This window comes from Anoplolepis gracilipes, chromosome 7 (assembly GCF_047496725.1).
Source record: "Anoplolepis gracilipes chromosome 7, ASM4749672v1, whole genome shotgun sequence".
Lineage (NCBI taxonomy): Eukaryota > Metazoa > Arthropoda > Insecta > Hymenoptera > Formicidae > Anoplolepis > Anoplolepis gracilipes.
Window position 1 is genome coordinate 1,010,138 of NC_132976.1, and position 25,859 is coordinate 1,035,996.

General features: G+C 25.9%; 5 protein-coding genes and 1 long non-coding RNA gene across 10 annotated transcripts; 4 read left to right on the forward strand and 2 right to left on the reverse strand.

Moving 5' to 3' along the window:
- Positions 1–1,828: 1,828 nt before the first annotated feature.
- LOC140668054 (uncharacterized) lies at positions 1,829–5,355 on the forward strand. Its single transcript, XM_072896616.1, has 9 exons — positions 1,829–1,976; positions 2,108–2,178; positions 2,432–2,565; positions 2,739–2,841; positions 3,052–3,107; positions 3,265–3,572; positions 3,643–3,923; positions 4,036–4,155; positions 4,263–5,355. Exons 1-9 carry the CDS (start codon positions 1,911–1,913, stop codon positions 4,663–4,665), a joined length of 1,542 nt encoding a protein of 513 aa, XP_072752717.1. The 5' UTR covers positions 1,829–1,910; the 3' UTR covers positions 4,666–5,355.
- A 269-nt stretch (positions 5,356–5,624) lies between these two features.
- LOC140667581 (uncharacterized) lies at positions 5,625–6,967 on the forward strand. Its single transcript, XR_012047050.1, has 5 exons — positions 5,625–5,758; positions 6,061–6,197; positions 6,346–6,442; positions 6,549–6,595; positions 6,766–6,967. It is a non-coding gene; the product is annotated as an uncharacterized lncRNA (long non-coding RNA).
- A 5,602-nt stretch (positions 6,968–12,569) lies between these two features.
- On the forward strand, positions 12,570–16,732 carry LOC140667577 (uncharacterized). Of its 5 annotated transcripts, none has more exons than XM_072895657.1 (10): positions 12,570–12,724; positions 12,858–12,928; positions 13,182–13,315; positions 13,489–13,591; positions 13,803–13,858; positions 14,016–14,323; positions 14,396–14,688; positions 14,801–14,920; positions 15,027–15,404; positions 16,674–16,732. In XM_072895657.1, exons 1-10 carry the CDS (start codon positions 12,644–12,646, stop codon positions 16,681–16,683), a joined length of 1,554 nt encoding a protein of 517 aa, XP_072751758.1. In that variant the 5' UTR covers positions 12,570–12,643; the 3' UTR covers positions 16,684–16,732. The 5 variants fall into 5 exon arrangements, with proteins under 5 accessions (XP_072751758.1, XP_072751756.1, XP_072751757.1 ...); XM_072895655.1 differs by lacking the exon at positions 16,674–16,732 and adding an exon at positions 15,794–16,131; XM_072895658.1 differs by lacking the exon at positions 16,674–16,732 and adding an exon at positions 15,794–16,130 and having other exon boundaries at positions 12,594–12,724; positions 12,862–12,928.
- A 757-nt stretch (positions 16,733–17,489) lies between these two features.
- Positions 17,490–21,623, forward strand: Sse (extra spindle pole bodies like 1, separase). Its single transcript, XM_072895654.1, has 10 exons — positions 17,490–18,049; positions 18,285–18,498; positions 18,583–18,872; positions 18,938–19,074; positions 19,154–19,370; positions 19,480–19,790; positions 19,868–20,035; positions 20,131–20,276; positions 20,353–20,514; positions 21,159–21,623. The coding sequence occupies exons 1-9, from the start codon at positions 17,810–17,812 to the stop codon at positions 20,493–20,495; spliced, it is 1,866 nt and encodes a 621-aa protein (XP_072751755.1). The 5' UTR covers positions 17,490–17,809; the 3' UTR covers positions 20,496–20,514; positions 21,159–21,623.
- Positions 20,093–23,186, reverse strand: Gmppb (GDP-mannose pyrophosphorylase B). The gene is made up of 8 exons (XM_072895660.1): positions 22,631–23,186; positions 22,456–22,490; positions 22,174–22,337; positions 21,663–22,056; positions 21,400–21,561; positions 21,096–21,327; positions 20,771–20,995; positions 20,093–20,222 (listed from the first exon to the last, which is right to left on the reverse strand). Exons 3-7 carry the CDS (start codon positions 22,324–22,326, stop codon positions 20,827–20,829), a joined length of 1,110 nt encoding a protein of 369 aa, XP_072751761.1. The 5' UTR covers positions 22,327–22,337; positions 22,456–22,490; positions 22,631–23,186; the 3' UTR covers positions 20,093–20,222; positions 20,771–20,826.
- A 78-nt stretch (positions 23,187–23,264) lies between these two features.
- Rpn12 (regulatory particle non-ATPase 12) lies at positions 23,265–25,042 on the reverse strand. Its single transcript, XM_072895662.1, has 3 exons — positions 24,889–25,042; positions 24,553–24,625; positions 23,265–24,009 (listed from the first exon to the last, which is right to left on the reverse strand). Exons 1-3 carry the CDS (start codon positions 25,009–25,011, stop codon positions 23,390–23,392), a joined length of 816 nt encoding a protein of 271 aa, XP_072751763.1. The 5' UTR covers positions 25,012–25,042; the 3' UTR covers positions 23,265–23,389.
- Positions 25,043–25,859: the final 817 nt, after the last annotated feature.

The window sequence follows — 25,859 nt, forward strand, 5'->3', positions numbered from 1 at the left end:
CGTTAAAAAGACGTGACTTCGTGACCATTTTAGACCTATTAGTGACGTTTTAATGACATTTGATCATGAATCTTTTCCTCTAGCGTGAATTTGTATAAAACGAAAATCTTATTCACAAATATTAAATTCGTTAATAAAACTTTTCACTTTTCACGAGTGCACGCTAAAAGAAAAAATTCATGATCAAATGTCACGATCAAGTCTCAGGTTGCATAGTCAAAACTTGCTTAATGATGCAAAGCTCCGAATCACGTATTTAATTAAAGTTAGCCGTCTTAAATATAATATTTAATTAATTATAATTACAATTATGTACATACATAATAAAACTCAATATAGTAATAAAGTGTTATTGCAGGTGAATTAAGATAATAAACATCGCATCAAATGGTGTAATATACATAAATTGGTGTAGTGTCGCGTGAGAATAAAAGAAGTTTGTGAAAGAATAGTAAACAAAATGAATGTTATATATGTATATAGTTTATAATTTTCTACAAAGTCTTCTGGACATTTTCGAGTAACATGAGTTTAATTACATTAAAAGTTTAACTTAATCATTTAATTTATTATAGTGAAGATATTAAGAGATGTATGAAGTCAGCTGAACGAGGATTTAAAACTTGGACTGCTGAGTCCATTGATTCTAAAATGTATTATCTCAGCTTGCATCAATATTAAAATCCAAGGAGTATGTACAAATTATTAAAAAATTTTTATATATTTCTATTTTTAATTTTTATTTATTACTATTTTTGATATTTTTTTTGTAATTTTCATTTTTTCTTTTCCTAGTGAAACTTTCTTAGCAGATACAGTATCAAAATGGTTGAAATTGCCATATTTCTATATAAATCCATTGACTCGTCATGAAACTGAACAATTTGAAATAACAAAAGTTCGTGAACCAAAAGGTATTCTTATTCTTGAAGAGAAAGATAAAGTTACCATGTTTCGTGAATTAACGCAAATTTTAATTTTTGGCAATTCCATTATTGTGGTATGCAATCCAAATCTATGTACTCTGGAGTCATATTGTGACATGTTTTCATGTTCCATAATGCCACTAGGTGTTATAAATCTCTTGTCGAGTATAAACTTAAAACAAGTCAAATATGATGATTTTTCAAAATCAAACTCAGAGGATGTATATCTACAGTTTACTATGAACAAGTACATTGTAGTTTGTCTTAAATAATTTCGTAACATAGCATATATATATATATAATGTTCGTAAGTTGTAAGATATTGTTTTAGGAATACACGTAAACAAATTGTAAAGATATCGTTCAAGCTTAATTTGAATATTACATATTTACATTAAACATTTATTTAAATTTTATAACAATGATTCAGTCAATAACATTTCTATTAATTATTTTATTAATTGTTCTAAAATAAATTTATTTTTTATTAATTTCTCATCTCTTTATACCATGTGCTACCTTTCAACTTTATGTTATAAAAAATAGTTTATTATAATTATAAGTTAAAGATAAAATTATGAATATATATCAAAATTGTATAATTTATACTTCAATCTTTTGTTTTACATGCGTTATAATAAATAAAACACTAATTACAATGAATCACCTGATTAAACAACAAAAGAGTAAATTAGGTTGTAAAATAAAAGTACATATATATACATTGTTCACACAATTTTCTTTTTAATATTTAATGGATTTTTTATTTTAGAGAAATAGATGAAAACGTTATTAATTTTAAAATACTTTTCATATAATATATAATCATCGGTACGTTACTCATCTGTATCAAAATATACATTTTTTGGCACAAGGTTATTTTCTTGATGTTTATAACCACTGCAAGAATAATAACTGATAATTTCTCGTAGCACACATACTTTCTAGATTTTGTTTTATAAACATTGTTGGAAGCAGATAGTCATGGATAAGCATGTGAAAACCATAAAGTATTATTATACTAATCTAGGATATGATATAAACAAAAAGGTGAATATAAATGTGAATTTTTATAAATATGTATATATAGAGATATAAATATATATGAGGTTTAATATTTAATATTAAAAATGAAAAAATTTATTGTATATTGTAAAAATATGTACATAATATTTCTTTAGGTAGCACTGAAGAGAATATCCGATTTATCATTGAAATTAATATTTCAAGACCCCAATAATTTTGCAAATAGGTAAATATAAAATACATAAATACATAAAATGCAAATGTAGTAGTAATTACCTGTTAATTCTTTAAAAAATTTATATATTATATATAGTGTAAATATTATAAATAAACGTTTTAGTAATATAAAACGCACCTTACAGGTATTGTTTATACAATCTTTTTACTAATTTTTAATGCATTTTTTTTTTTAGAAAAATATATAAAAATGTTATTAGTTTTAATAGAGACTGTATATGTTTTTTTTCTTGTGTTTATAGACTTAATGAAACAGCGTCAATAATGCAAGACAATTTTTTTCTTTTTGCATCTGTTTGTAAACATAAAGATATAATTACCAGCATCATTAATTATTTAAAACATTTTGGTGTGCAGTTCATGTATGACATGTACGGTATGTATTAGAGTATTTTTGTAAGTAAATGCAATACAATTGTAAAAATTGGTATTGCATTTATCTTATTTATTCTAATTTTATCATGGCTTTTTATACTTACTTTTTATTACATACTTATGAATAACAATGGTATGACATAGAATACATATAAAAATTCTTTTGTTCTACAGGCGAATACCATGATGAATTTGACGTAATCCCATTGTTAATCCTTACGATTTATAATATAAATGTAGAACTAGAAGTGCTACTATTTTTGGAAAAGGCTATTATGTAATTATATTCAGTGCAAAATATCTTTGACTTTTAATTAAGAATATAAATTATATTTATAAATATTTATAAATATAAAATATATTTATTAAGAATACAATATAAATAAAACAATAAATTAATCAATCAATAATTTTTTATTACTATTACATTAAATATATATATATATATTATCATCGATATTTTATTTAAATTATTTTTATATTTTAGCGAAAATTCAAAGGCAGATGATTTAAAACACGATAAAAATAGAACTTTCCTTTTAAGTAAGAAAATTATATTTAAGATATATAATATAATTTTTTATTTATTTTTTGTATTTTCGAAGACTTTTGAGTATTAAAATACTTAATATTGTTATAATTATGGTGAGAATAAGAATTAGTATTATTTCTATAAATATTATGTGAATTTTATTTATAGACCGGAAGATTGAAATGATACTTCTCGAAGAAGCAGATTTGTATGCAGTTATTAACTGTTTGAAAATTGAAGACGTGTCTTCTTTAAATAAAATTTGGGTCCACGAATCAATAAAACAGACTTTTCAATTACATATAATGAAATGTTTTGAGGATTTCAGTGTTCCTATTCATATATTTCAATCAAAGCGAGAATTACTTAGAAATATTAATGAATTAGAAATATTAATGAAGTATTCTCAACTAAGAATACTGTCCATATGGTCAGAAGATATTGTTACTGCAAGAATTTTAGCAATGTCTGTGAAGGTACATTATTTAAATTATAAACACAATATTACTAAAGTGTGATTATCAAAGCAATTTTTATTTTTAACAGAATCAGCACGTTATATTCATAAATACACACATGAATTTTTACGCTGATATCTTACTTCCTTATGGAGTATTATATGACTTGGATTATTCGACGAGCTCACATATTACTAAAAAAATTATGGATGAAAAATATAAATGCATAATAAGTCCACATATAAATATAAAAAATAATGAATTTTCTAAATATTATGAATTGTTTTATAATGGCACGTGGCAGAAACCTTTACAAAAAACATATTTTTGTTGGATAAATAATAATATTTTATTGGCAGATGCTACAAGGTAGGACGAAGTACATACTTTTCTGATTTTATTTCTTATCTGTAATAATTTTTTTAATTTAAAAAAATTTATACATTAAAAGTTTAACTTAATCATTTAACTTCTTGTGTAGGGAAGATGTTATGAGATGTAAGGAGTCAGCTTTAAAAGGATTTAAAATTTGGAGTGCTGAGTCCATTAATTCTAGAATGGCTGTATTATCCCGTCTTGCATTAATATTAGAATCCAAAGGGTATGTAAAAATTATTAAAAAAATTTTTTTTATATTTCTATTTTTAACTTTTATTTATTATTGTTTTTCATAATTTTTTAATAATTTTCTTTCTTTTCTTTTTTTAGTGAAACTTTATTAGCACAAACAGTGTCAAAATGGCTTAAATTGCCATATTTCTGCATAAATACTTTAACTCGTCATGAAACTGAACAATTTGAAATAACAAAGGTTCGTCAGCCAAGGAGTATTGTTCTCCTTGAAGAGAAAGATAATGTTACCATGTTTCGTGAATTAACGCAAAGTTTAATTACTGGCAATTCTATTATTGTGATGTGTAATCCAGATTTGTGTACTCTGGCACCATATTGTGACGTGTTTTCAACAGCCAGAATACCACCAGGTGTTATAAATCTCTTGTCCACTACGCAATACATAAGCTCCAATTTGCCAGATTTAACGAAATTAAACCCGAAGGAAGTATATTCACAGCTTACTATGAACAAATATGTTGTAGCTTGCCTTAAATAATTTTGATACCATAGCATATATTTAATGTTTGTGAGATTTAATATGATTTTATAGGATATTATATATAAATTATAAACACACATTTACGTATTATTCTAATATTACATATTAAATAATTATTTAGATTTTAGAAAAATGTTTCAGTCATCCATTAATATAGTTTTTTTGAAATAAATTTGTTTCTCAATTCCTTATCTCTTATTTTTATACCATTGTATCTTTTAGTTTTATATCACAAAAGGTTATTTATTATGATAGTTAAAGATTTAAAAATTATAAATGTTGTTTTAATATTGTATAAATATTTTAATCTTTTGTTTTACACATGCACCATAATAAATAAATAAAATAATTAAAATTATAGTGGAACAATTAAAGGACAAAAGTCTAGAAACGTAAGGTTGTAAAATAAAAATATTTAATTAATAGGCATGATGAATGATTACCCTAATACACGATATGACCTTTGAAAATCTATAAAAGCAGAATCTCTTCAGCGAAAGATTTATATGTTAAAAGAAATTAGATATATTGTTATATATTGCATAAAAAAATTTTAAATTGTACTGCGTGCGTTTAATTGTATTTTAACTTTGAAGATATAAATGATACAGATTTGTGTTTTTTAACAAAACGAAAAATTACAAAATTATAAAAATTATCAGAACATAACAAGTATTTAAATAAATAGCATGATATATTTGTATTATTTTTTAAAAAAATTTTATATATAAAATAAATAAACGTAATATAAACAGCGCGTTACAGATTATTTACATATTCCTCTTTTCAATCTTTAGTACAATTTTTATTTTAGTAGAATTAATATTAAAAAGTTATTAATTTTAAAATGATTTGCGTAATCATTGGTTTGTTATTCTGTACTAAATTATATATTTTCATTTGCACAAACACAAGGTCGCCTTTTTATGTTTACAATCAATGTTATGAGTAGATAACGATCAATCTTTCAGAGGCGTTTACTTCTTTAATTGTTGAAATAAAATTAATAACGAGTATTATTATCATGTATAAGCAAGTGAAAGTTATAAATAAATATTATACTCGTTTAGAATATAAAGACAATAAAAGTGTGAGTATATAAATATGAATAATATATATATAGATGTATGTAATATTAATAAATTGTAAGATTTAATATTAACATTGAAAACAATGAGGAAAACATTTATATAAACATATATATAAATCTCTTATTATCTTTTATTTATGTATTTTAAAGAAGCACTAGAAAAAATATCCACTTTGTCCAAAAAATTAAAATTTAAGAATACTCGTGACTTTTCACATAAGTAAATAAACCTTAAACTGCAAATTATGATAAAAATATAAAAGTTTTGTGTTTATCTTTGTGATATTTTGTTGTATTTATAGATTTCACGAGACAGCAACACTAATAAAAAAGAATTTGAGTGTTTTTATGGCAGGTTGCGAACATATAGATGTAATTACCACTATTGTTGATTACTTGATTTATTTTGCTGTGAATTTTAAGATCGATAATGCGTCTGGTATGCATAATAATATTTTTGCAGTTACAATTAAGATTATATTGATAATATATTATTTGCATCTTTATCATAGTTTTTTTTATGACAAATGGTACTTACTATATTGTAACAATACACATTAGATACGAAATTCTTTTTTGTTCTTCAGAAATAGAGAGTAATGATGAGATAATCATATTAATGCTTACAATCTACAATATGTATAAAAACGATGTAATTCAACTATTTTTGGAAACTGTCATCATGTAATTTATTCTTTGTAAAAATTTTTATACTATATATTATATTAATTGATTATTACTATATTGCTTTATTATTATCAATTATTTATATATTATTTTTATATTTTAGCAAGGAATCACAACTGCAAATATATAATAATTATAAAGCAATTATACGTAAGAAAAAAACATTTATATATAAGATATACGTTAAAATCATATTTCTTTTAATTAATCATTTGTACAAATTTATTTAGACCTAAATATTAAAATGATAATTCTCGAAGATTCAGACTTGTATGCGGTTATTAACTGTCTGAAAATTAGAAACGTTTTGTTTCATTTAGATAAAATTTGGATCCAAGAATCAAGAGAACAGATTTTTAAATGATTTTAAAAGAAATATGTTGAGAATTTGCACATAAAGCTTTATACATTTCGATCAAGACAAGAATTACTTATACTCGATACATCTGAATATAATGTGCACATAGTCTCCATATGGTCAGAAGATATTACAGCTGCAAAAAAATTAGCAGAATCTTTAAATGTACATTTATTATAGAAGAATAATATAACTATAATAGAAGAATAATAAATATATTACTAAATTATTTTGTTAAAATAATGTTTATTTTTATATTTTTAACAGCAACATGTTGTATTCATAAATTCATACATGGACTTTTGTCCTGGTATCGTACTTCCATACAAAGATATATACTGCAAATCACCTAATCAGGTTTTCAATGTAAAAGAGGTGTATAAACGTGTATATACAAATCCAATTGATCCAACTGCACATAAAGGTTTATTACATAATCTATTTTATGATGGCATGTGGCAAAAACCTAAGAAAAATACATATTGGATACATAATAACATTTTATTGGCAAATGCAACATGGTATAAACACGCATACTTGTTTGCAATAATATTTATATTCTAAAATTTATTAAATTTATCATTATTTAATTTGTTTATTGTAGTGTAGATATTGTGGAGTGTATCAATTCAGCTAAAAAAGGATTTAAAATTTGCAGTACTATGTCCAGTGATTCTAAAAAGGAAATGTTATCTAAGTTTGCACACACACTAGAATGCACTGGGTATGTTGTCATACTATATAATATCTCTTTTTATATATATATATATTTATATTTGTTTATTTTCTATTGATATTTTCTTTCATAATTTTTTTTTTTTTTTTATTAAATTTATATTGGCCGAAATAGTATTAAAATGGACAAATATGTTATATGTTAGTAGAGGTATGATAAAGTGTTTTCAAACTGAATGATTTGAAGTAATAAAAGTTCGTAAGCCACAAAACGCTGTAATTCTTAAGGAGAAAGATGAAACTACTTTGTTTCGCGAATTAACACAAAGTTTAATTATTAGCAATTCTGTCATTGTAATATGTGACCCAGATTTATATATTCTGGCACCGTATTATGACATGATTAAATACTCTGAGATACCTCCAGGTGTTATAAATTTCTTATCAAGCAAAAGGCCTGACTTTAGATATGATATATTTAAAAGTAATTCAACATTAAGTGAAATATATCAGCGTCTTACTCGAATCAAGCATATTATAGTTTCTTGTGATTAATTTTAATAATATACAACATATATATGTACTCTAATGTTTATGATGAATCTATGCAAATATATACTTAAATCTAAACATGTTTATACATTTATTTAAATATTATAATTACAAAGAAATTTCTTTGTTTTAGTTTTTTTTATATAAAACTGAAAAGCCTTAAATAACTTGTTCCGCCGATTTCTATATTATTTCATTCTCTCTACTCAATGTTCTAAAAATTTAGTATAATAAAGATTGTACCTCATTTAAAATGTATTAGATTGTGTTGGTTATAATAAAGAGCAGATCAAAGTTATAAAATATATTGATCATATTAATATTGTATAATTTATTATTTTAATCCTACATATATATTTCATATGTATCATAATTAAAAATGTCCAATTAAAATTGACTTTGTGTGTTGCATTATAAATGTTAGATTGTGTTAATTATAAAGAGATCAAGGTTACAAATATACCCAGAGGTAGCAAGCATACGACATTTTAACGTCAAAATATATAGTCAGTTCGAACCAAATATAACGTGATGTAATGACGTAAAAATGACGGACTAATGTCATGTCTTGAAATGTCACAGACCGATGACGACATTTCAAGACGTTAAAAAAACGTGACTTCGTGACCATTTTAGACCTATTAGTGACGTTTTAATGACATTTGATCATGAATCTTTTCCTCTAGCGTGAATTTGTATAAAACGAAAAATTTATTCACAATTAAATGGAAAAATTTATGAACATTGAATTTGTTAATAAATCTTTTCACTTTTAATGAGTGCACGCTAGAAGAAAAAATTCATGAGCAAATGTCACGATCAAGTCTCAGGTTGCATAGTCAAAACTTGCATAATGATGCAAAGCTCCGAATCACGTATTTAATTAAAGTTAGCTGTCTTAAATATAATATTTAATTAATTATAATTACAATTGTGTACATACGTAACAAAACTCAATACAGTATTAAAGTGTTATTGCAGGTGAATTAAGATAAAGATCGCATCGAATGGTGTGATATATACATAAATTGGTGTAGTGTCGCGTAAGAATAAAAAAAGTTTGTGAAAGAATAGTAAACAAAATGAATGTTATATATGTATATAGTTTATAATTTTCTACAAAGTCTTCTGGACATTTTCGAGTAACATGAGTTTAATTACTGACAAAATCATGCGAATTTTGCACAAATGTTATCCTGATAATGATAATATTAAAAATGAATCAAAAATGGGCGAGACGAAAAAATCACAAAAGGAAATCGAAGGAAAAAAGTTAGAGGAAATCAAAAGTAATGCAGAAAAATTACTTGCGGATAAACGATGCAATTATGTTGGAAGTATTGAATATTCTAGCTTGAATAAAATGCTGGCAATATGTAATTTAGAGGTATTAAATCTATAATTTAATTAGCGTTTGTGTGTAATAAAAATTTAATTTTTTCTTGTGTTTATAGACTATGTAAAACAGCATCAATAATACGAGACAATTGTTTTTTTTTTTTTGCATTGGTTTGTGAACATGAAGATATAGTTACCAGTATCATTGATTATTTAAAACATTTTGGTGTGCAATTAATGTATGACGTGTACGGTATATATTAGAGTATTATTGTAAGTGCAATTGTAAAAATTAATATTGCATTTATTACATATATTTATTCTAATTTTATCATAGTTTCTTTTTTACTTGTAAGTAACAATGGCATGTACAGTACACATAAAATTCTTTCGTCTTCTAGGCGAATTCAAAAATAACCATGATGTAATCGTATCGTTAATGTATACAATTTATCATATAGGTTTGGAATCAGGAGTGGAACTATTTTTGGAAAATGCTACTGTGTAAGTATCCAGTACAAAATATTTTTTACTATAAACATTAAGAATATATTTTATAAACCAATAATTTCTTTTGTTATATTAAAATTGAAATTTTATTGATATTTTATTTTTATATTTACTCATTACATTTACAATTATTATCGATATATTATTATATTTAATATTTTTTATATATTATTATATTTTAGTGAGGATTCGAAGGCGCATCATTTTACACAATGTAGCGACTTAATATTTCAACTTAAGAGAATTAAATTTTTTTATAATTATTGCACATAAGAATTAGTACTTTTTTTATCAATATTTTGTGAATTTTATTTATAGATTCGAATATTGAAATGATACTCCTCGAAGAAGCAGATTTATATGCAGTTATTAACTGTTTGAAAATTAAAAATGCGTTTTCTTTAAGTAAAATTTGGGTCCACGAATCAATAAAACAGACTTTTCAATTGCATATAAAGAAATGTTCTAAACATTTAGGTGTTCCTATTCATATATATCAATCAAAACGAGAATTAAGTCAGAAATATTAATGGACTCTCAAATAATAATAATTTCCATATGGTCAGAAGATATTGTAGGCGCAAGAAATTTAGCAATGTCTCTCAAGATATAATATTTAAATTATAAACATATTATTGCTAAAATGTGGTTATCAAAGCAATCTTTATTTTTAACAGAAGGATGTTATATTCATAAATACATACATGACTTTTTGCGCTGGTATCGTATTTCCTTATTCAAAAATATATTACAATAAAGATCCTTTATTTCAAATTAAAGATAAATGTACAGAAGAAGAGAATAATATAAAATGCATAATAAATCCAAAAAGAAATAAATGTTATAATCAGTTTCGTAAATATTATGAATTGTTTTATAATGGCACGTGGCAAAAATCTTTACAAGAAACATATTTTCATTAGATAGATAATAATATTCTATTGGCAAATGTAACAAGGTAAGATGAAATACATCTTTGATCTTATTTCTTATTTGTAATAATTTTTTAATTTAAGAAAATTAATACATTAAAAGTTTAACTTAATCATTTAATTTATTATAGTGAAGATATTAAGAGATGTATGAAGTCAGCTGAACGAGGATTTAAAACTTGGAGTGCTGAATCCATTGATTTTAGAATGTATTATTTCAGCTTGCATCAATATTAAAATCCAAGAAGTATGTACAAATTATTAAAAAAATTTTTTTTATATTTCTATTTTTAATTTTAATTTATCACTATTTTTGATAATTTTTTTGTAATTCTCTTTTTTTTCTTTTTTTAGTGAAACTTTCTTAGCAGATACAGTATCAAAATGGTTGAAATTGCCATATTTCTGTATAAATCCATTGACTCGTCATGAAACTAAACAATTTGAAATAACAAAAATTCGTGAACCAAAAAATATTCTTATCCTTGAAGAGAAAGATAAAGTTACCATGTTTCGTGAATTAACGCAAAGTTTAATTTTTGGCAATTCCATTATTATGGTAAGCAATCCAAATCTGTGTACTCTGGAGTCATATTGTGATATGTTTTCATGTTCCATAATGCCACCAGGTGTTATAAATCTCTTGTCGAGTATAAACTTAAAACTAGTCAAATATGATGATTTTTCAAAATCAAACTCAGAGGATGTATATCTACAGCTTACTATGAACAAGAACATTGTAGTTTGTCTTAAATAATTTGGTAACATAGCATATATATATATATATATATATATATATATATATATATATATATATATATAATGTTCGTAGATTGTAAGATTTTAATTTTGTTTCAGAAATACACGTAAACAAATTGTAAAGACATTGTTCAAGCTTAATTTAAATATTACATATTTACATTAAACATTTATTTAAATTTTATAACAATGATTCAGTCAATAATATTTCTATTAATTATTTTATTAATTGTTCTAGAATAAATTTATTTTTTATTAATTTCTCATCTCTTTATACCGTGTACTACCTTTCAACTTTATATTATAAAAAATAGTTTATTATAATTATAAGTTAAAGATAAAATTATGAATATATATCAAAACTGTATAATTTATATTTCAATCTTTCGTTTTACATGCGTTATAATAAATAAAATATACTAATTATAATGAATCACATGATTAAACAATAAAAGAGTAAATTAGGTTGTAAAATAAAAGTATTTATTTAATAACCATAATGAATAATATTTATAAATACGAAACTTTTAAAAGTATATAAAGTTTCGTATCTAAGCAAAACGTTTAAAAAAAGTTTAATACACATAAAAAATTCTAGTGTGTATTTAGTTGTATTTAAGTTTAAATGCATAAAAAAATATAGATGGTTGTTTTAGCAAATGGAAAAACTATTTTATGAATTGTCAGAATATAACAATAAGTATCTACACATATGGAGTAGCAGTTATTTCTTAAAAAATTTTATATATAGAGATAAAATAGATGGACGTTTAATAACATAAAACGCGCGTTACAGATATATATATATATATACACTGTTCACACAATTTTCTTTTTAATATTTAATGGATTTTTTATTTTAGAGAAATAGATGAAAACGTTATTAGTTTTATAATACTTTTCATATAAGATATAATCATCGGTACGTTACTTATCTGTATCAAAATATATATTTTTTGCACAAGGTTATTTTCATGATGTTTATAACCACTGCAAGAATAATAACTGATAATTTCTCGTAGCACACATACTTTCTAGATTTCGTTTTATAAACATTGTTGGAAGCAGATAGTCATGGATAAGCATGTGAAAACCATAATATCGTGCACCATAAACTATTATTATACTAATCTAGGATATGATATAAACAAAAAGGTGAATATAAATGTGAATTATTATATATATATATATATATATATATATATATATATATAAGGTTTAATATTTAATATTAAAAATAAAAAAATTTATTGTATATTGTAAAAATATGTACATAATATCTCTTTAGGTAGCACTGAAGAGAATATTCGATTTATCTTTGAAATTAATATTTCAAGACCCCAATAATTTTGCAAATAGGTAAATATAAATAACATAAATACATAAAATGCAAATGTAGTAGTAATTACCTGTTATTTCTTAAAAAAATTTATATATTATATATAGTGTAAATATTATAAATAAAAGTTTTAGTAATATAAAACGCACGTTACAGATATTGTTTATACAATCTTTTTACTAATTTTTAATACTTTTCTTATTTTAGAAAAATATATGAAAATGTTATTAGTTTTAATAGAGACTGTATATGTTTTTTTTCTTGTGTTTATAGACTTAATGAAACAGCGTCAATAATACAAGACAATTTTTTTCTTTTTGCATCTGTTTGTAAACATAAAGATATAATTACCAGCATCATTAATTATTTAAAACATTTTGGTGTGCAACTCATGTATGACATGTACAGTATGTATTAGAGTATTTTTGTAAGTAAATGCAATACCAATTTTTACAATTGTATTGCATTTATCTTATTTATTCTAATTTTATCATGGCTTTTTATACTTACTTTTTATTACATATTTATGAATAACAATGGTATGACATAGAGTACATATAAAAATTCTTTTGTTTTATAGGTGAATATCTCGATAAATTTGAAGTAATTCGATTGTTAATGTGTACGATTTATAATATGAATGCAGAACGAGAAGTGCTACTATTTGTGGAAAAGGCTATTATGTAATTATATTCAGTGCAAAATATCTTTGACTATTTATTAAGAATATAAATTATATTTATAAATATTTATAAATATAAAATATATTTATTAAGAATACAATATAAATAAAACAATAAATTAATCAATCAATAGTTTTTTTATCACTATTACATTATATATATATATATATATTATCATCGATATTTTATTTAAATTATTTTTATATTTTAGCGAAAATTCGAAGGCAGAATGTTTTACACATGACAATTTTAGACCAATACTTTCAAGTGAGAAAATTATATTTAAAATATATAATATAATTTTTTATTTATTATTTGTATTTTCGAAAACTTTTGAGTATTAAAATACTTAATATTGTTATAATTATTGGAAGAATAAGAACTAGTATTATTTCTATAAACATTTTGTGAATTTTATTTATAGACCGGAAGATTGAAATGATACTTCTCGAAGAAGCAGATTTGTATGCAGTTATTAACTGTTTGAAAATTGAAGACGTGTCTTCTTTAAGTAAAATTTGGGTCCACGAATCAATAAAACAGACTTTTCAATTACATATAATGAAATGTTTTGAGGATTTCAGTGTTCCTATTCATATATTTCAATCAAAGCGAGAATTACTAAGAAATATTAATGGATTTGAAATATTATTAAAGTATTCTCAAATAAGAATACTGTCCATGTGGTCAGAAGATATTGTTACTGCAAGAAATTTAGCAATGTCTGTGAAGGTACATTATTTAAATTATAAACACAATATTACTAAAAAGTGTGGTTATCAAAGCAATCTTTATTTTTAACAGAATCAGCACGTTATATTCATAAATACACACATGAATTTTTGCGCTGGTATCTTACTTCCTTATGGAGTATTATATGACTTCGAATATATAATGAACTCTAGTATCACTAAAAAAGTTATGGAAAATATAAGTTATGAAAAATATAAATGCCTAATAAATCCATACATAAATGTAAAAAATAATGAGTTTTCTAAATATTATGATTTGTTTTATAATGGCACGTGGCAGAAACCCTTACAACAAACATATTTTCATTGGATAAATAATAATATTTTATTGGCAGATGCGACATGGTAGGACGAAGTACATACTTCTCTGATCTTATTTCTTATCTGTAATAATTTTTTTAATTTAAGAAAATTAATACATTAAAAGTTTAACTTAATCATTTAACTTCTTGTGTAGGGAAGATATTATGAGATGTAAAGAGTCAGCTGCAAAAGGTTTTAAAATTTGGAGTGCTGAGTCCATTAATTCTAGAATGGCTGTATTATCCCGTCTTGCATTAATATTAAAATCCAAGGGGTATGTACAAATTATTAAAAAAAATTTTTTTATATTTCTATTTTTAATTTTTATTTATTATTGTTTTTCATAATTTTTTAATAATTTTCTTTCTTTTCTTTTTTAGTGAAACTTTATTAGCACATACAGTGTCAAAATGGCTTAAATTGCCATATTTCTGTATAAATACTTTAACTCGTCATGAAACTGAACAATTTGAAATAACAAAGGTTCGTCAGCCAAGGAGTATTGTTCTCCTTGAAGAGAAAGATAATGTTACCATGTTTCGTGAATTAACGCAAACTTTAATTGCTGGCAATTCTATTATTGTGATGTGTAATCCAGATTTGTGTACTCTGGCACCATATTGTGACGTGTTTTCAACAGCCAGAATACCACCAGGTGTTATAAATCTCTTGTCCACTACGCAATACCTAAGCCCCGATTTGGCAGATTTGACGAAATTAAACCCGGAGGAAGTATATTCACAGCTTACTATGAACAAGTATGTTGTAGCTTGCCTTAAATAATTTTGATACCATAGCATATATTTAATGTTTGTGAGATTTAATATGATTTTATAGGATATTATATATAAATTATAAACACACATTTACGTATTATTCTAATATTACATATTAAATAATTATTTAGATTTTAGAAAAATGTTTCAGTCATCCATTAATATAGTTTTTTTGAAATAAATTTGTTTCTCAATTCCTTATCTCTCATTTTTATACCATTGTATCTTTTAGTTTTATATCACAAAAGGTTATTTATTATGATAGTTAAAGATTTAAAAATTATAAATGTTGTTTTAATATTGTATAAATATTTTAATCTTTTGTTTTACACATGCACCATAATAAATAAATAAAATAATTAAAATTATAGTGGAACAATTAAAGGACAAAAGTCTAGAAACGTAAGGTTGTAAAATAAAAATATTTAATTAATAGGCATGATGAATGATTACCCTAATACACGATATGACCTTTGAAAATCTATAAAAACAGAATCTCTTCAGCGAAAGATTTATATGTTAAAAGAAATTAGATATATTGTTATATATTGCATAAAAAAATTTTAAATTGTACTGCGTGTGTTTAATTGTATTTTAACTTTGAAGATATAAATGATACAGATTTGTGTTTTTTAACAAAACGAAAAGTTACAAAATTATAAAAATTATCAGAACATAACAAGTATTTAAACAAATAGCATGATATCTTTGTATTATTTCTTAAAAAATTTTTATATATAAAATAAATAAACGTAATATGAACAGCGTGTTACAGATTATTTACATATGCCTCTCTTCAATCTTTAGTACAATTTTTATTTTAGTAGTATTAATATTAAAAAATTATTAATTTTAAAATGATTTGCATAATCATTGTTTTGTTATTCTCTACTAAAATATATATTTTTTTTACACAAGCACAAGGTCGTTTTTTTATGTTTACATCGATGTTATGAGAAGATAACGATCAATGTCTCAAAGGCGTTTACTTCTTTAATTGTTGAAATAAAATTAATAACGAGTATTATTATCATGTATAAGCGAGTGAAAGTTATAAATAAATGTTATACTCGTTTAGAATATAAAGACAATAAAAGTATGAGTATATAAATATGAATAATATATATATATAGATATATGTAATATTAATAAAAATTGTAAGATTTAATATTACTATTGAAAACAATGAGGAAAACATTTATATAAACATATATATAAATCTTTTATTATCTTTTATTTATGTATTTTTAGGAAGCACTAAAAAAATATGCACTTTGTCCAAAGAATTAAAATTTAAGGATATACATGACTTTTCACATAGGTAAATGAAATATAAACTGCAAATAATAATAAAAATATAAAAGTTTTGAGTTTATCTTTGTGATATTTTGTTGTATTTATAGATTTCACAAGACAGTAACATATTAATAAAAAAGAATTTAAGAGTTGTTATGGCAGATTGCGAACATATAGATGTAATTTCCACTATTGTTGATTACTTGATTTATTTTGCTGTGAATTTTAAGCTCGATAATGCGTCTGGTATGTACAGTAATATTTTTGCAGTTGTTATTAAGATTATATTGATAATATTTGCATCTTTATCATAATAAAGATTGTATAATTTTATTTTAATCCTATATGTATGTATTATTTATCATATATATTTTATTATCCTTATATATTTGTTATGTTATTCTATATATATTTCTTATGTATCTTAATTAAAAATATACAATTTTGGAATTTACTGTAGTTGTAAGTCGATGAATGATTAGTTTTATTTACAATTAGAATTAACTAATCGCCGACAAAATATATTTGAAAAAACGGATGACATGTGACTGACTACGTGGTAGTTGACCATAGGATATATAAAATACATAGAGTAGTATACTCGTGGATAGAGTAGCATTGAATTGACCAATTAGGATAGAGAAATTTTTACTCCTTTTGTTCTGATTGGTTAACTAAACCCTCTAGAAATCTGAACGCAGCCCCATAGTGAAGTTATAATTGTCACTAAATATGTCACTAGTAACTTTTAGTAATGTATATATGGTACTATAATCAACTGTCAATTTAACTTAAAACTTGCATAATGATGCAAAGCTCCGAATAACGTATTTAATTACAGTTAGTCGTCTTAAATATAATATTTAATTAATTATAATTACAATTGTGTACATACGTAATAAAACTCAATATAGTATTAAAGTGTTATTGAAGGTGAATTAAGATAAAGATCGCATCAAATGGTGTGATATAAATTGGTGTATTGTCTCGTAAGAATAAAAGAAGTTTGTGAAAGAATAGTAAACAAAACGAATATTATATGTATATAGTTTATAATTTTCTACAAAGTCTGCTGGACATTTTCGAGTAACATGAGTTTAATTACTGACAAAATCATGCGAATTTTGCACGAATGTCATCCTGATAATGATAATATTAAAAATGAATCGAATCTAGGCGAGACGAAAAAATCACAAAAGGAAATCGAAGGAAAAAAGTTAGAGGAAATTAAAAGTAATGCAGAAAAATTAATCGCGGATGAGCGATGCAATTATGTTGGAAGTATTGAATATGCTAGCTTGAATAAAATGCTGGCAATATGTAATTTAGAGGTAATTGAATCTATATAATTTAATTAGTGTTTATGTGTGTAATGAAATAAATAAAAATTGTTTTAAAATATATATTTAAAATAACGCCTTTAAAATACCCTATACAAAGTGTAAAAAATATACATATATAAATCTTCAATTTTATTATATAAAAATATATAAAAATTAATTCTAATCTTTATAATGATAAAAAATATCTTGCAATAATATTAATATTAACTATGTATCTTTTTAGATTGGCGATGAAGTCACAGCCATTCATCATTTGGTAGAATCGCATGCAGTAATAGTTCGACAACACATTATGCACAGATATCAGAAATCCCAAATGTATGAATCTCTAAATATGCCTCAAATATATGGATTAAAACCAGCCCATGTAAAGTTTGAAACAAAATTTGCAGATAATAATGAATCATTTAAATCAAAACTCTCAGAACTACCAAAAGGTATATATATGTATATTTTTTTTTTTTTTTTTTTTTGTTATAATTCTGTATAAATTTGTTATATCTTTCTGATTCTCTTTACAGAGTGGTATATGATTCAAGTTACTGCCCAATATGAATCTTCAAGTATATTAAAGCATGAAAAATGTATGTCTACTGTAATGCATGCCATACATATTACAATATTGCCCACAGGGCCATCTGATATAGAACCTTTGTGTATAACTTTGCCGAAACCTGCAACACAAGTATCTTATGATATTTGTAAGGAGATTAAGAAATTATTGGGTACATACAGATTTCATTTACGAGGCACTTTTGCAAATCGCAAACAATATTGGAAGATGCGTGAAGATCAAAACAATAAAATGAAGGTAAATTTGTATTTAAACTATGATACTTCTTAATAAAGAAATTTAAGACAATTAATTAATTATAGATAGCTATAAATGCATTAGAAGAAATATGGCTGCGTGAATGGAGAATATTATTTATGGCTGATCCCATTGAAAATTTAGAAATTGTAGCTGAGATAGATCAAATGTTGGATAAATTAATATCAGATTTTAAACCTTCGTAAGTAAGAATGATAGATTATTATTTATTGTCTATTGAAAAATGTTTGTTCATCTTAATTTTTATTTTTGTGCTTTAGCATTGAAATATCAAAGCGATGTAGATGGCTTCTAAGAAAGATATCAACATGTGCATGTTTTCTTACGCATGAGGAAATAGCACGTGCAGTGAAATTTCTGCTTCCTGAATATGAAAAACTTGCAAATAACATTATTTTGTCTATTTATGGAAAATTAGCATATGTACAAAAATTAAAAAGCGCAAAGCGAAAGACATTAGTTTTAATTATCGACGAGGTAGGCGTATATATTGTGTCGAAAAATAATTATACATGAAATCAATATAAATTTCTGTTTCATGTACAATTCTGTTTCGTAAACAATTCTATTTTATTTCTGTCTTAAGCACATGGATTATTTAGCATTTGAAGCTATGGAAATTCTTAAGAATCATCCTGTCACTCGTTTCCCATCTCTACACGTGGCATACGCGTTATTCAAGGAACACGAAGACACTATAATAGAAGGTTGTAAAATAATTAAAGCCAAAGAAGATATGGGAATTTGTATGATCAATAATCCGGGAGATTTAAACAAAATGGAGCAACGCATGAAGCTTTTTATAGATTTTTGGCTACCACAATGGAAAGATACTCACAACATGCAGCCTAACGAAGAAATTTTCGAGGATGCGCTAATTAATCATGATATTTTAATGTATAAAGATATTATTGTTCTATTAGCGACGTTATTATTATTGACCATTCATTTAATTGTATCTCTTTTTCCTATAGATATAATGGTCATGGGAGTGGCATAGAATATTTATCCGGAGAACATATTGAAAGAATGAAAGTGAAATCTACTGTTTTATTATTTGGCTGTAATAGCATGAAATTACTTACAATAGGTGGAAGGTATCCACCTTTTGGTATTTCAAATCAATATTTAATAGCATGCAGGTAAAAAATAATTTATTATTTATTTCTGTACTATGTGTAAGAATTTTGTTTAAATTTAAAAGTAAAAGATTGAAATAAATTAATTTTATTTTCAGTCCTTGTCTCCTGGGTATGTTGTGGGAAGTAACAGATGTTGATATTGACAAAATGACTGCACATTTTATTAGTAATTGGATCCCTTCATCATCTGAGAAATCATGGGCAGAGGTAGACATAGATAGTTGGATTGGCGGAATTTTAAGTTAGTATTATGATATAAAATTACTGTGTTTTCTTTTCAATATTCTCTTCAATAATTTCTTTATAATTATTTTTAGAACTTACGAAGAAAACAAAAAAGAACAAAACGGAAATGGAGCCAGAAATGTTACGGGCAGTGGCAAAGGCTAAAAATAGTTGCTGTCATTTTATGACAGCAGCTGCAATAATAGTACGAGGCTTACCAATGAAAATAGTTTAAATTCTTCTTGATATTACAGGTATATTTTTTTGCAGTATTGATGAAAACTAATTTTTTTACATCATGTACAAAACCCATTATGTTCCAGAAGACAAAACAAAAAATTTTAATGATTTATAAAGCAAAATCTGTATTTTTTTTTTAATGTTTTAATGCGAAAAAATATCTTAAAGATACGTAATGCAGTATATAAAAATAATAACGTATAGAAAGTATTGTACATTCAAATATTTTTAAAATAACTTTAAAAATTGTTAAAAATTTTTCTTACGTACATATCTTGACCGATTAATATTGCCTTCACTGATTCATAAGCTTCGATACTCTTTGGTCACATAATAATCTGCGGTTCTGGTACAGAAGTGGAAATGCTTTTATGTGGCAAAACTTGTCCGCCATTGATATAGAGTTCATCTTTCACAATAACATCTTCCCCTAGTACAGTTGTACCTTCCATTCGTACCCATCGTCCTACGACACTTCTCCATCCAACTATACATCTGTGATTAAATGATATAGTTTATTACTTAATTACTTGAACATTAATATCATACATGTAAATTTTTGTCAATACATATACATAATAGAATTAATACTTGCCCATCGAGCCATGCATGCTCTTTTATCACAGCTGCCTTAAGAATAGTGCTTCGTTTGATACAGCATCCATCAGCTAAAGTGACACCAGGTCCAATCGTGACGTTGGGCCCGATCCTGCAATCCTTGCCAATTTTAGCCGTCGGATCTATTAACACGTTTCCTACTATACCCGGGCCAGAATGAAGCTGTTCAGGATGTTTCTGTCTTAACGAGGCAAGATACATAGACATTCCTAAAAAAAAAAAAAAATAAATAAAATTACAAATATATAAATAAATATGTTAACTTGTATATAAGTAAATACCTGTGAGAAAGTCCTTAGGTTGTCCTACATCCATCCAGAAACCTGGCAATTCCATCGCGTACAATTCTCCATCCTGAGCCATGTTTGGAAAAACTTCCTTTTCGATGCTGGTAGGTTTCAATTCTATTCTGTTCAATACACTTGGATTAAAGATGTACATACCTGCATTTTATTAATATAATTTATTTTTGTATGTTATGTAAATGCATCTACAATCTATAACATTTTTCTACACGAGTCTCGATATTTCCGCTATCATTTACCTGCATTAATTTTGTTAGATATAAATTCTTGCGGTTTTTCGACAAAATTTTCAATTTTTCCATCCTCTTTGTATACAACTACACCATACTTTGACGGCTCCTCTACTTTAGTGACTATTATAGTTCCCTCTTTACCATGATTCTCATGAAATTCGAGGAGCTGTTTAAAGGGAAAATCGCAAATAATATCAGAGTTCAAAACGAAGAAGGGATCATCACTGGCCATTAAATATTCACGCGCGAGCGCAAGCGGTCCAGCAGTACCCAATGGTTCCGGTTCGTGAGAGAAGATAAGTCTTACTCCTAATTTCTTTGCTTCGTGAACTAACTCTTCTTCCATTTGCTGTGCTCGATAGGAGACAGCCAATATCACTTCCGTTACATTAGTTTGTACCTAAGAATGTTACAAAACCATAGTTGAAAAGATAATTATACTTTGACAAAATTTGATGATTGGTAAATTAATCAATCATTCAATTAATTAATAATCAAATGACAAATATTTACATACCAGTGCTTCAATCTGATGTAGGAGTATTGGTTTATTTGCAAATTCAACAAGTGGCTTGGGTCTACTTAAAGTAAGAGGTCGCAATCTGGTCCCATAGCCACCTACAAGTATTAAAGCACGCATGGTTTGTAACTTTTTTCTTTTTTCGTGCATTCCTAGGAATCCTGCAACAGTTACAATAGAAGAGAGAGAGAAGTAATTTGCGCTCTGATAATAAAAATTATAATTAATTCATAGTCCTAGTACTAATATTATGTTATATATCATTTGTTATTAGATTACCTTATTATCTTTTTGTTCTTGTTTCTTCAGCTTTACTGCAAATTAGTATACATTTATTATTACATCATCATATATATAAATGTTAATATATTTTTTCAATATAGATATAATTTTATTGCACAGTGTATTATATTGTTCATTATTTATATCTTTCGTCGAATGCGATATTACTTACTTGTGCGCGTGTGTTAACGAAACAACGCGATATCTCTCTGCGATAACTATTGCCACGTAAGATGCACTTGTAATAGAACACTCTACGTGTTTAAAACATACTTGTGATTATAATACCGACAATTTTCTCGCGATATTTCGCTGTCAATCGCGGACAAAAATAAATTACCACACACAGTCAAACCTTTACACACACGTGTTCCTTTTACATGATAATTACAGGTATCTATTTCACGAATCTCTGTTGTGGCTAATTAATTTTCTAGTAGCAATATTACTGGACGCCATGTTTCCACCTGCTGGTGATCACCTGTCAACGCCACGTACTGTCACTTTTCACACGACGGTATATTATATTTTGTGTCGAAGGTTAGATGACAGAAAAATTCTCTCGTGTGATTATTTCAACTGGATGATTAAATTATAAATTATCTATCCAAAGAGATTTCAAAAATATTTTTCCCACGTAATTATTGTATTAAATCGACACGTACTTGCATGTAACATAACATAACCTTATCAAGTCTGTAAGCGATGTCAACAAACGTAACAATTGTCACGAGCAAAATATGATTTTACTTAACATTTAATATATATTTATTTATTTATATATATATATAAAAGAGAAAACAATGTTTTGTTATATATAACATAACTTTATTTTAAATATATTACAAAAGAAAAAAAAGGTGTATACTTTTATATATTGTATAAGAGCGACAGTTTATTTAAATGTAAAGTACAGAGAAATGAATAAGCGTTAAACAATCATTTCCAATTCTCGGGCGTAGTCTATAGCAAGCGCTGCCAATTCAGAGCTGGGGATAGGCTCCTCGGACTTTTTCTCACTGGTCGTGGTAAAGTAAAAGTAACCGTCCTTGGACAGATTCCAATTCTTCTTGGCAGCAAATGCCTTTATATCTTTTTCCGTGCTTAAATTGAGCATCCTCGCAGCGTCCTGGATGGAGATCTTGTCATACGCGCTCTCCATACACGCGCCAATCTCATCGCGTACAGTATTTAATAAAATGTCTATAAAGAAATTGTAGGAAGCGGCAGGCACGTTGCCTTTGGCCAGGAAAATCTTGTTGTACGAACCCTCCATCAGGTATTGTTCCAGGCTCAAAGGATGCCTTATGTAAACATTGGATTGTATCTGATCAGACGGTAAAAGTTCCAGTTCTGTGTGAAACTCAGCGACGCGGTTTTGCGACAGCAGGAATAGAAGATTCAGACCGAGAAGCTGATACTTGTACGCCGACTCCATCAAACCGGACTTGTAATCAAAATAGTAGCACTTGAGCTGCGCCATGTAACGCTCGAAGGAAGGTATATCTTCGGCAGCGATGCTCCATTGTGCTCCGATTTCCAGTACGTCTCCTGTGATACGTACAAATTGAATTAATATTACATATTTGTATATTATATATACTAATACGTGACCATGTTTAGTGCCTCGATGCGGGACGTGTTTAAGAAAGTAAAAAAAAAGCTTTAATAAAACGCGCGTTATTTGTATACATTTACTAATATTTACTAATATACTTAAACTGCAAGAGAGAAAGAGAGAGAAAGAACATATTTCTTAATTTTTTACAAATTAATATAAATATCACAAAATTAAATACTTTTCTCTTATAAAATAAACATCAAAATTAAAATTAAACATAATGACATCAGTCTTAACTGCTAACGCTAGTGAACTAGCGCTGTCTATGAAACAACAATAGCGTCATCTGAAGGAAACAGTAACTTGTCTGTGAAAATATGTTAAAAAGTTAGAAAAATCTCTCTCTCTCTCTGGGACAATTTGGTCCAATACAGGGCATTTTCTGGGACAAAGAGCTGAAATCCGAGACGTCTGGTCACCTTATATATACATATATAATCATAAACACTTTAGGGTGAGTGATATATACGTACTGGCAATTAGTAATTCATTTTGACTGGCTGTGCTGTTTGACGTCGGGAGAAACATCAGATGCGTGAGCCCGATCTGTACAAGACACACATATAAATTATCATTTAACTGTTAATGTTATATGTGACAATTATAATAATTTTATATATATATATACATATATTTAAAAGCCGAAATGTCAAACATAATAATGGTATAATCATTGAAATTCGAAAAACAGAGTTAAAGGGCAAACGATGACAATCCATTTTGACAGTCCGCTAACACGATGAGGTTATGACGAGATTTTTGTAGCAATAACCTCGCTCGATATCTTATGAATAAAATACGTAAATTACCTTCAATTGATTGAGCAATTCGCCGCATTTCTTCAAATTACACGGGGTTTTTGTCCACTCGCGTTTTAAATTCTGGTACAAAGAAACAACATCCTTGAGGGCTGCCATTTTTAATTTCGCCATGGAACAATCAAATATCTGAGATGCGCGACTCAAGAGAAAGATTCAATTCTGCTAATTTTCATGATAAAAACTATCCAAAATTGTGCCCGAATCTCCTCGAATAGAATGGCGTGATTGACCAATCAGAACATCGCTTCTCTTTTCTGATTGGTCGATTAAACGTGTACCATCTCTTGTTCATGATCAGTTCATAGTCCGTTTTTATATTTGAGATCATTTTAGGTAAAGTCTTAAGCCCGTATCAGACTATGCATTAAAAATTGAGATTAAAGACTGAAGATTGAAATTTGACCAATTGAGACAAAGTAATTTTAGTTCCTTTTGTTCTGATTAGTCAAATTCTAATCTTTAATCTTCAATCTTCAATTTTCAATGCGTAGTCTGAAGGATGCAAAAGTTGTTCCCTATTATCGACCAAAATTTAACCTAACGTGACAATATATTTACTTAATATAAAAGTTTTGCAATTATATACACAAAATAAGATAAGTTTCTGCTAGGAATTACATAAAGAAATATTTGTGAACTTATATAAATGATGTCTGACGTGAGTTTATGTTTCAATCTCGTACACTCACAGATGCACGAGAGTAATTTTTTACAGAGATTTTGAAAATCTTTTTTACTAGGCTTCTAAAGTAATTTCCAAAAGTTTACAAATTAAATAAATATTACGACGTAACTACAATTCTTTTAATTTTTTATCATTTTTATATGAAATTATTAGCCTCCGCGTGTTGTTTTTATAAGTACTTAAATTGTGGAGTAGGATTTATCGATCCTTATAGACAAAAAAGAGATTTTCAAAATCTGTAATTCATGTTCTGTCGGTAATTTTGGATCCCCTT